The sequence below is a fragment of the Miscanthus floridulus genome, chromosome 2 (genome assembly GCF_019320115.1).
Source record: "Miscanthus floridulus cultivar M001 chromosome 2, ASM1932011v1, whole genome shotgun sequence".
NCBI lineage: Eukaryota > Viridiplantae > Streptophyta > Magnoliopsida > Poales > Poaceae > Miscanthus > Miscanthus floridulus.
The window spans coordinates 69,664,283-69,676,238 of NC_089581.1; the positions used below are offsets into that span (position 1 = coordinate 69,664,283).

Here is an 11,956-nt window from a genome sequence, read left to right on the forward strand (position 1 = left end):
TATCTTGCAGCCGTCCAAACGATTCAATGAGGGCTTCCTCCTGTTGCAGTTTGCGCTGGTAGTCCTCCGATAGTAGCTCCTTTCTAGTTGGGTACCTTGCAAGGTAACCATTAGCATGCATCTTGTTTGATTTGATTTTTCTCGTTTCCTTGTAGGTTGATTGGAAAATCTGGTTCTGCTCCAAGTCTGAGACGACATTTGCGTCAGGCCTTGACTCCAGCTCCATAATCTTCCTGGTTGCATTGTCCTAACAAAGCAAAGACATTTAGTTAATTAAAACTTTAATTCTAAGCGAGGACAGTTGCATCACTTAGTAAGGGTTGTAAAAACTGTTTAATACTCACATAGACTTCCCTAGATTCCTCGCTTGTCCATTGTCCATTTTGTTGGTGGGTCATCATAAAAAGCTCCATATCATTTGGCTCTTCACCAGTTAGTTGGTCCCTCTAATTAGGCAAGAATGTAAAAAAATTAGCCATATTTCATAATCTAGTGAAATGTAGAAGCTTTTATAAACTGTAAAGATCAGGAAGATATCCACCACGAATTTAAAAACAGAAGATAACAGAAATATTTATTGCTATTGAAAAAGTACAGGAATCCAAGTTCTTCTTTTTGTTGGCACACATTAGTTTTAGTACTTTTCAGCTTTCTGTATACAAGGATGCAAAATATATTTTTTTGTAGTGGGCAGTGGGCTAAATATTTTTTTTCAGCTTTCTGTATGTAGATCGCCATCCTTTGTAACGGTCATTAGCTGAAGAACCCATTTTTGGGTCTCATGGACATGCAAGTTTGCTGTACAATATTAACTGACTAGTGAAGCGATAGAATTTAAGAAAAATAGAACCTTTGCCTGCCTTTGACATTACAGCCCTTGAATCACCAACATTTGCCACATACAGATGGTTGCCAATCAAAACTGCTGTTGATGCAGTCGATCCAACTTGAATATTGCCTTCAGCATCCAAGAAATCCGCGTCAGTTTTTTTATAGGACTCACCTGCAAATTTACCATTTGTCAGATCTTGTTCACTACTAAATGAACTGCATTATTTTTAAGTAAGGATCTAGGAGAAAACATCATACTCATTGCAGACTTAGTATCACCAACGAACGCTGGATGTTTCAGGAGGTTTTCAAATAAGTGTTGTTTCAAATACCCAGCAGCACGGGTACCTCCATGACCTGTGAAGAGAAATGGTGTTAGGTTAATTAAACTGAGCAAATAAGGTGTTCGAAAAGTGAATGCCTCACCATCAAATACTCCAAAAAAGTTTATTTGTTTATCATCAATTCTAGAAGATTTTATGTCAAAGAAGTCTTCCATGGTTGCCCTTCTACCTCTAGTGCTTGAGTATCCACAATTTAAACTTCCATCCTCACTGCAAGCACAGATGTTCACAAGGACAACTAAAAGAGTTACTGACAAAGAAATAGGTTTGCCGCTGGCATGCGTTCTCAGGTAAAAACTATTTATAGGGTCTCTAAATGGAAGAGGAGCATCTTCCAGTGACCTAGTAATCTACGGATGCTTATGGGTGCCGCTCACCATGCATACTTGCAATCACTCCTAGTCCTATGGTGATGCAACTGCTATGTATGACAATGCAAGCTCTGTAAATTAACAAGATAACATATGAACTGATTGTCTGCCGAATACAGTAAATGATTTCAGAACAGGTTGCCATCATCCTTGTTTGGTACATACAAAGAGAAGTATACCAATAACTGTTGTTATACCAGCGAATCAACAGGAAACTCTTATCAATCTAATTAAGAAGGTGCTCATATGGTCATATATGCTACAGGTTAGTTGAACGCTTGAACTTGATTAATACACACCATATACTTCGAGTTATATAGCTAAATAAAACGAGGGAACTCGACTAAGTAAGTTTCTAACGGTACCTAAGCGTCTCATAGGAAAATGACTCAATTGTAACTGAGTGGAGCCTAAAATTTGCAAACTAAAAACAGCATTAGCAATAGAGAACAAATGATCCAGGAGGCGTTACCTCTTCCACCCGCCGCACACATCGGGCACCACCTCGTTCTCCCTTTCGCTCTCCTTTTGCGCCGCCGCGAGGGCTGCCACGAGGGTCGCCTCCCCCGCTTCCCTCACCCTGGCATTCGCCCTCTGGAGGGCTGCAAGGATTCGGTAGGGCTTCAGCGGGTGCCGCGCGCCTAGCCCCTTGCGGCTCCTGGGCCTCGGAGGCCGCGCCGCCCTCGCCCTCGCCCTAGCCACAGCCGCAGGACTTGGGGCCGCAGACGCCGCGCTGGGGCCCTCCTGCTCCTTCACGCCGCCATCGCACGCCATCTAACTCGTCGCCTAGGAGCGGCGGCGGCGGCGGCACGTGGAAATAACCTCTCGTCTCGGATCAAAAATTCCAAAAACGGAAACCGATTGGCTTGGGCAATGCGGGTCCGCCACGCGCGACCTAGATCCGATAGAGCGGAACCTAGGGCCGGAACCGGAGGGGGAGGGCGCGCGGGCGGCAGCGTCAGGCGGCGGCGATCTAAAAGGCCGCAGAATCCCGTAGAGGGGGAGAGCGCGCTAGGCGGCCGGTGAGCGCGCGCGTGGCGTGGGTGAACTGGACTTGGGTGGCGTTGGGGACGGGAGGAGGCGATCGAAGGGAGGCGAAGCGGAGATACGATGGCAGAGGAAGCGGGGTTTGGTTCGCAACGGACGGTTGACTTCGATGACCAGTGGGACCATGTAACCGAGGCTCAGCTGTCAGTGATGCGGGTGCCCCGTGGGACCGGCTTCGAGTCCTGAGCGCGATGTTCGAGCAGGTGGGAGAGGCGGTAGAATTAGACGCTAGACGTTACGCACATTCACCCTACAAACACATGTAGTAGACCTACCGCATATACGTAAACTCAACCCAATGAACATTCATGAACACATAAACGTAAACCCTACTATGAGCATCTCCAAGAGACTGTGTCGCACGTATGTAAATCCTACCTGTATGAACACCTCTAAAAGACTGTGCCGGCATATCTCGAGATTGACGAATACGCAAACCCTGCCTCTATGAGCACCTCTGAAAGACTATGCCGGCACATCTCGAGATTGACGAAGTCACCACAGGCGCCTCACTATCGACGGGAACGTCGTCTACCACTGAAAGCACAGCGCCGTTAAATTCTAGAATAAATCCAAAAAAATACGAGCACCTGTATCAAGTCGAGAACTTAAAACCTAGATGAATAGATACCACCATAAGAAACCTAACCAACTGAGATATGGCTCAGTTCACAGAGATGGTATCCAATGTGAGTCAGATGGTTCTGTCGTAGGCTTGCATTGCATAGCCTTCGACAGAGGCCCAATCAAGGCTTCCATGAATCTACGATTCGACTAATTTCCATTCTAAATAAATTAGAAAAAAAGTTCAGGTTACCTTTCTCAACTTTTGCGAAAGTCTATTTTTCACCCTAAACTCTAAACCAGGTAAACCATCTCCGAACTTTTAAAATCGTGCGTTTTACCTCCTTGACTCGTTATAAGTGGTTATCAAAGGCAATTTTGTCTTTTTTTATTTATTTCGGTTGAATCTTTGAAAAATCATAGTAAATTAAAGAAACATTATAAAATAGAAAATCTAATTTTATTGGACTCTACATGAATAGATCTACACAGTGAATATACAATATAGTATGCTTTAGTATAAATTTTTTTGTTGAAACTTTAGATATATGATTTTTCTATAATTAATTCATAGCTATAGTTTTATGGTCTAATTATGGTAATTTTTTTATGGTGGGCTAACTATTGTATGCTTAAATTATAGTAAAAATTTCATACTTATTGGATCATCTAGCACCACCCCATTGATTGTCTTGTAATATATCCCTTTATGTACCTCACCCATCAACACTTTAGCTTCTTCTTGATTTAAGCAACACCCTATCGACTGCCTTGTAATATAGCTGATCATCTAGCACGACACAACTAACAAGGGATAGTTCAATTAACATTAAAAAACGACACAAGGAGCATTTTGTAAGATGGTTTGAAATCGAGGTATGTAGTATTATTTTATATTTTTAAATTCAACTTTATGGTCAGACCGACGTAGTAATTAACCGGTAGATGTCTAACTTGATTTTTAAATTGCAGATAGCAAAACTATATGAGAAAGGGGAAGCAAGTAAACTGATGCATGCCCTTTCTCAAGGACCTGACCCTTGAGCTCGTGTGTTGAATAGAGTGCACATCAATAATTGGCTATTTCGGACAGCTGCCATAGAGAAAAGTCTCGTGACACAAAATTCTGGTGTCCTTGTGAAGGGTGACGATAGTACAGGCAACATGACCTGGTATGGAGTCATTAGAAATATAATCTCACTGGAATTCCCACAAGAAAAAGAAGTTATATTATTTCAGTGTGATTGGTATGATGTGCCGGCTACCAGTACCAGCAGAAGCAGAGGGTACACTAGGGATAAATTTGGTATTATCGACATTGCTACTTCCATGTTCAGATATTCAGATGAACCTTACATTCTTGCTTCAAACGCTGAACCGGTGTTTTATGTCCCTATCGTGAACAAGCCGAGATGGTCTACTATTGTTTTGGTGAGACCAAGAAATTTGTTTTCCATGCCAGACACAGGAAATGACGCCGATGCACTTGATGTGGGAATCCAAGAAATGAATGAATCAGGCCAAGGTCAGGAATTCTTAAACTGGTCAAGACAAGATAGGGCAGGCACAACTGGTTCTGCCGCCATTATTAATCAAGTGCGTAGCGAAGCAATTCCCGAACCTGTTGATGACTATATTGGTGATGATGATTCTGACGACGATGACACCTACATTGATGATGGGGTTATTGCACCAGTCATGGAAGAAAATATAGAAGATGATTTCTTTGCTTGAAGACAATTTTTTTTGTTGCACTGTTTGGTGGGAAGGGTCACTTGTCCTTCATATGCATATGTCGCACTTTATTATTTTTTTCTTTTGAACTGATGACATGGTTAAGTTTGAACCGTTGCATGGAACCTTAATGTTCGTTATGCTAATGAATACCTCTTGAGATAAATGTTTTAAGTATTTGAAATAAAGAGGTAAGTGGAAAGTTTTGAAATAAAAATAACGATTGCCTAAGAGTAATCACCGGTCGGCAAATGTTTGGACAAGGAAAGGTTCATTAGCGTGGTCACCATGTGACCGATGGTGCACGGTCAGGCATTTACTATCGCTAACAAAGTGACCAACCACCCCGGTACAACTTCAAGTACTAATTAACATCCACGCATACTTAATATCAAGTACTTAACAGCAACTACTACTTAACAGAAAGTTTCAGACACCAGGCATAAGGACGGAGATGTCGAGATGGGGCCAGGGTTGGGGCGTTTTATAACTCATAAGGTCTTCAATCATATCAAATAAATTAAAACCTGAGTTACAACGAACACACCTACATAGCGCAGTGGTGGAGAAGGTTTTATCTGAACCAGAGCTCCATGGTTCGAATCCTGTGGGGAGCACTTTTTAATTTTAATATATGCGTCCCCAATTCTTTTCTTTCCATACTTTTTTTTAAGTTTTAAATTCGTTGCAATTATCAAAGTATATTGCAACCAAAAATAAGCGTTGCACTTGAACACAATTTTCGCTTCGACCCCATAGATTTCGTTGCAATAAAATTTAGCACTTGCAACAATATCAAAGTATATTGCAACTGCCAAAAAAGGTTGCAATTGACCCCCACTTTTGCTTCGCCTCCAAGAGTTCTCGTTGCATTAAGTATCTAGCATTTGCAACGCTTGTCAAATTTTATGCAACACAAAAAAACCGTAGCAATAGTCAAAACCAAATGCAACTAACGTAAATGTAGTTGCAGTACTACCACACAATTGCAACCAAAATCAAGTCTACTGCAACCATTTTTCACCATTGCAATATCGTCCACCAAATGCAACAGAGCTTTGCAACATCTTGAAAACCGTTGTATTAAAGGCATGTATCGCTACCATTTTTTAGAATGGTTGTAATACAACAATCTCTGGCAACCAAATTTTCTACGTTGCAATTCTTCGGCGTTGCAGTAGACCGAAAATCTTGTAGTGCCCGTGGTCCCAGGCTATCTTGGCTAGGACTTCGGTCATCCGGTCGGTGACCATGCCTGGGGTGCGTCTCCCCGGTCTCCTCGATGGTCTGGTCAGAGCCCGTGTCGTCTGCTCTCACTGCCGCCCGATGGACGTCATCATCATGCTAGGACCGACGCCGGTTGCTGATGACGCTCTAAGCATCTTGGTTCAGCTTGAGGCATTCATGCATAGGCAGTCGGTGTGGAGTGGGTGCCGAGTTAGGCTATGGCGCAGCTACGCCCTCTTGTGCCGCGCTCAATGGCTGTAGCGGTGAGCGGATGGAGCGATTTGTTTGGTGTGTCCCCGCTCCCCTGGTGGGGAGAGAGGCTAATGTAGACTAGGCCCGATCTTCTAAAAGGTAAGATAGCATCGATTGGTGGAGCCTCGACATTCACGATCTAGGCTTCGAACCAAGATTGATTCAGACCCCCGCAACCGTTACACCACTGCTCCGTTGGTTATCAACCATGCAAACGCAATTGACCTCGCCGAGAAGGCTTTCCTGCAAGTGAATCAAGAACGCAAGCAAGAACAGGATGAATGCAATCTGAAATTGCAAATAAATATAAGGCTTATGGTAACGAGAAGGAGTTCAAGTCTTTATTCGAAAGGACTAATCGCCACAGGCGAACAAGATCAAGAACTGGGGCCCTGGTTCACAGCAAGCGGCCTTGGCGGCGACAGTTGCAGCAAAACGATGTCTGTTTCACGAGGAAATCAAGAACTAAACAAAACCCAAACCTTAAGGAGAGCGACGGCTGCTATTTATAGAGTCTTGGGTGTCACCCCCCTGGACGCGCACCCTAATGGGCCCAAACATGATACACGGTCCAACGGACCAAAAGACGGTGTCGCAGCACCCTGGCAGATTCTAGATGCTGAGTTGTTTCGACGATTCCTGTTGATTCCGAAGGTCTTTTGATGTCAAACCACTTGGATTGGCTTCCTTCTCAAATTATTTTTCCAACCATATATGGATCGTCGAAAACGGAGTCCAGATGCGTCCTGGGTGACCAGTTTAAGGCAGACTGGTCCTAGAGTCTGAACTGGACTTGAACTTGAGTTGGACTGGGCTTCCACCTTGAAAAAGATGAATTGGACGCCCATGCTGGACCTCCTCCTCTACTTGGCTTGTATGCGATGAAGTAGTGATGTCCTCATCAACCTCCCTTTCTTGAATTGAAGTCATCCTCGACTGAAGTAGATCGTCTCCTCCATTGGATGACAGCAACGATGGTTCCAGAAGAAGACGCTCATCTTGGCGCCCCATCCTTCGCAAAGGCGGCTGCCATGGTGGCTTCCCTATTGGGAATTCATCCTCCTTCTCTTGCAAAAGGTTAGTACCAACAAGAGCCATAGCACTAGGTGTAGGACCAAGTGGACATATAGGCGATGTACAAGTTAGAGCATAACATGGTTCATCATGATCAATAAGAACAGATTTAAGAGCAAATAAAACTTCTTTCATGTTACTTGATGGTTCATTTGTTAGTTTGCTAAAGTCTTTATCATGGCCTTTCTTTTTCTTTTCAGCAAGTTCCTTTTCATATTGTACAATTTCAGCAGGTGTTAAAGGAAAAGTAAAGCAATGATCTTTCCTTTAAACATAAAAGTATATCTATTTTGCCTACCATGATGTACAACATTATTATCATATTTCCAAGGGTGGCCTAACAAAATTGAACAAGCTTGCATAGGCACGACATCAAAATCAGCATAATCATGGTATGATCCGATAGAAAATTGCACACGAGCAGATTGTGTTACCTTTGCCTTACCACTATTATTGAACCACTGAACATGGTATGAATGTGGAAGAGCACATGTAGATAAACCAAGAGTCTTGACAAGCTCAGAACTTACCAAGTTATTGCTGCTCCCTCCATCAATTATAGCACGAACATGGAAATTATTGACAATGAGGAACATTTGAAACAAATTATGGCGTTGTAGCTTATCTACTAGCTCAACTTGTGTACTAAAAACACGCTGAACAAGGATTGATTTGTAGTCTGTAGTGCATGCCACACTATCAATTACCTCATCAGGATCTTCAGCACTATCCGCAAATTTATCTGCATAAAGATCAGTTGCAAGTACAAATTCATTCTCTTCATCACTAGCACTAGCATACCCACCATCATCAGTAGCAATATATGCGCGTTTGCTGGGGCATTCTTTAGCAATATGTCCCATACCCTTGCAGTGGTGGCACACAACTTTAGAAGAGCTGCTAGGTGTAGTAGATCCACTGGAAGAAGGTGTGATAGGAGAATTCTTCTTTACAGGCGCTGGTGGTGTCCGCACATTAGAAAATTTACTCACCTCGGTTGGACATGAAGGAATGGATGGAGTCGCGGATGGAGTCATGGATCGCCTAGGTTGTTGTCCCTGTACTTCCCTTTCAGCTTTAATAGCATAATGATATAATTGGGAAAATCTAGTCCATTCTTTATAGTCAAGAACATCCTGTATTTCACGATGTAAACCTCCAAAAAATCTAGAACACTTATCCATATCATCCTCTTGTATGTTACTACGTGCTAGACCAATTAAAAGCTCCTGATAATATTCCTCAACAGTTTTACTACCTTGATTTAAACGTTGCAGTTTTAATCGTAGATCACGCTGATAGTATGGAGGAACAAATCTTGATTTCATTCGTCGTTTAAGTATAGTCCAGATTTGAGGTATTTGAGCATTAGCATTAGCATTATTGCAAATATCATTCCACCAGAAAAGAGCAAAACTAGTAAACTCACTAGTAGCAAGTCTAACTCTATATTCTTCAGGTACTTGATGGGAGCTAAATTTTTTATCTACAGCCATCTCCCAATCTAAATATGCTTCAGGATCAGCAGAACTAGAAAAAGGAGGTATCTTAAACTTGGTTTTAGAGAAAGGATCATTATTACCTTGGTTGTTACCTCCCATACCGCGTCGGTTAAAGTTCAACCGATTACGGTTATGTGCATCCTCAGCACGTCGTTGAGCTTCGGCTTTAGCCTCTGTGTCACCATCGTCCTCCTCAGAGAGATCATCATCATCTTCAGGACGTGGTTCAGGATGTCGTTGTTCAACATCTTCAATCCTCTTGGCCAAATTGGTGATTTGTTGAAGGATCTCATTGAACTTGTCATCAAGAACGGCATGAAGCTCATTCTTAGAAACACAGTCATTGAAATCTATAGGTGCGTCCTTGTTTCCATGGCCGCTACCTCCGGCTTTTCCTGACATGGTTAGTAGAAAGAAAAAGACAACATAAATAGTATTATCCCTACCAACTACTTAGGTTGTGGACAAGGAAAAATAAGGCACTCAACTCTCAAGCGTCTTGCCACGGTCTTACAAGTGTTTTACCAAAGCAACAGGCGGTGCAATCGGTCGGTGACTGTGATACCGTTGTAGCTTGAGTGTAATAGTTGCAAGGTGAACCTATACTTGGTTAGAAGAAAGTGGAGCTTGGACAGGCACAATATAGTAGCAAGGAATAACAAAATTCACAACTGAATAGCAAAGCTGAGTAAGTATCCCAAGTACTTATCTTAGTTGCTAGCCTACTCACATTCCAAGTACCAAATGTATCAAGTGATGTGAACAGCAAGAATATGATTAGGAACAAGGTAGAAATCAGCACACGCAAACATAGCTCAAATGGCGCTCTCTATGTGCTCCTCTAGATATTGTTTCACTTTTGCCCCTCTTTTTTCTCTATTTTTGGGCTGTTGTTGTTTTTTTGGGATTCTTTGACTTTTTCTTTTTAATTTTTTGATATTTTTTCTTCACTTAGGAGGACAAAAGAAGTAACCATAGAAAATATGAGCTTAAACAAGTGAAAGATGTGGCCACGAAACAAATATGTGCTCGAAATCGACAAAGACCTTGTGACCACGAAAAGAGAATCTTGTGACCACTTTTTGACCAAAATAAAAATCTCCGACCCCAACAACGTGGGGGATCAATGGATCCGAAATTTTTTTCTGATCGATTTTGATATATGGAACGTCGAAATCCGAGTTCATATGCGAAAACTAGACCAGTTTTAAGAACGGACTCCGAATTAGAGGACAAAACGGAAACAATGCGCGCAAAATTGTTCACAGCAGTAAGGATTTGATGTAAACAGTGAAGACAAGTGTAACAAATAAGATGGCGTGGACTAGGGTTTGATGAATACAAAGGAAACTCAACAAGACTTGGAGATGTTCACGGATTATGATGAAAAACAAAGGGGAAAACACAAACTGGACTAAAAAACGATCTAATACCAGCAACCAGAACTTGACCTAGGGCACAAACTCAACAACGCGAAACAGAGATGAAATTGCACTGCACAATGAGGCTATAGGACAGGGAATATGTGATGATGTATATTTTCTTTGGCTTTTTGTGGACTATAGGTAATGCAAAAACAGTAACAATCTAAAGGGAAAAACAAAGTTATACCTAATGGGCAATAAGGGCTTTGATACCACTTGATGTAGACTAGGCCCGATCTTCCAAAAGGTAAGATAGCGTTGATTGGTGGAGACTCGACGTTCACGATCTAGGCTTCGAACCAAGATTGATTCGGACCCCCGCAACCATTACACCACTGCTCCGTTGGTTATCAACCACGCGAACGCGATTGACCTCGCCGAGAAGGCTTTCCTGCAAGCGAATCGAGAACATAAGCAAGAATGGGATGAACACAATCTGAAATTGCAAATAAATATGAGGCTTATGGTAATGAGAAGGAGTTCAAGTCTTTATTCAAAAGGACTAATCGCCATAGGCGAACAAGATCAAGAACTAGGGCCTTGGTTCACAGCAAGCGGCCTTGGCGGCAACAGTTGCAGAAAAACGATGTTTGTTTTACGAGGAAATCAAGAACTAAACAAAACCCAAACCCTAAGGAGAGCGACGGCTGCTATTTATAGAGTCTTGGGCGTCACCCCCCTGGACGCGCCCCCTAATGGGCCCAAACACGATACACGGTCCAACGGACCAAAAGACGGTGTCGCAGCACCCTAGCAGATTCTAGATGCTGACTTGTTTCGACGATTCCTGTTGATTCCGAAGGTATTTTGACGTGAAACCACTTGGATTGGCTTCCTTATCAAATTAGCTTTCCAACCATATATGGATCATTGAAAACAGAGTTCGGATGCGTCCTAAGTGACTAGTTTAAGACAGACTAGTCTTGGAGCCCGAACCGGACTCAAACTTGAGTTGGACTGGGCTTCCACCATGAAAAAGATGAATGCTGGACCTCCTCCTATACTTGGCTTGTATGCAATGAAGTAGTGATGTCTTCATCAGAGGCCATGAGTCAGTGTCACGATGTGGAGCTCTCCGTCTATTGAACGACAGTTGTTTCCACCAGTGCCTGTTGGTTCCGATGGATCGCCTATTCCTAGGGGTTGTCCGGCTCGGGAAGGCCGAGCAAAAGCATTACCGCTGCGATGTTGTTTTGGCTAGCCTGAGCGAACTATGGGGGATCATTCCCCCATCCATGATGTTGCGCTGGACCTAGCGGGTGCGACCCTGAGCGTCGCTCGCTAGGTTACACGCACAGGGCGCATCGTGGTGTGCCGAGCACACTAGCGCTGGTGGCGGCTGGTTCTGCCACCTTTGTCATAGCTCCTTGCCATGCGCCTAGGCACATACAAGGGCCTCCGTGTGAGGGTCTAGAGGGGTGTGGTTCTGAAGAGACTCCACTACCACCAGCGGCTGTGCCAGGGCATCCGCCATAGCGCACTCCTAGGATAGAGGGTGGCTAGGTGCCATGACATCACCGATGCTGGAGCCGTCGCTCTCAACATTGTCATCTAGGAGGTCGTGAAAAGAGGCAGGAGCATAGCTC

At 43.3% G+C, this 11,956-nt stretch overlaps 1 protein-coding gene across 1 annotated transcript; it reads right to left on the reverse strand.

Annotated features, from left to right (window-relative positions):
- Positions 1 to 779: 779 nt before the first annotated feature.
- On the reverse strand, positions 780 to 2,665 carry LOC136536687 (probable protein phosphatase 2C 7). The gene is made up of 4 exons (XM_066528894.1): positions 2,019 to 2,665; positions 1,258 to 1,385; positions 1,090 to 1,188; positions 780 to 1,003 (listed from the first exon to the last, which is right to left on the reverse strand). Exons 1-4 carry the CDS (start codon positions 2,318 to 2,320, stop codon positions 780 to 782), a joined length of 753 nt encoding a protein of 250 aa, XP_066384991.1. The 5' UTR covers positions 2,321 to 2,665.
- Between the last annotated feature and the right edge of the window lie 9,291 nt (positions 2,666 to 11,956).

Excerpts from the sequence above, each read along its gene's own strand:
- LOC136536687 (XM_066528894.1), bottom strand. The coding sequence starts at position 2,320 with ATGGCGTGCGATGGCGGCGTGAAGGAGCAGGAGGGCCCCAGCGCGGCG. Across the intron at positions 1,386-2,018 it reads GTGTGCGGCGGGTGGAAGAG|TGAGGATGGAAGTTTAAATT; the intron begins GTAACGCCTCCT and ends CTGTGCTTGCAG. Across the intron at positions 1,004-1,089 it reads TGATACTAAGTCTGCAATGA|GTGAGTCCTATAAAAAAACT; the intron begins GTATGATGTTTT and ends GTAAATTTGCAG.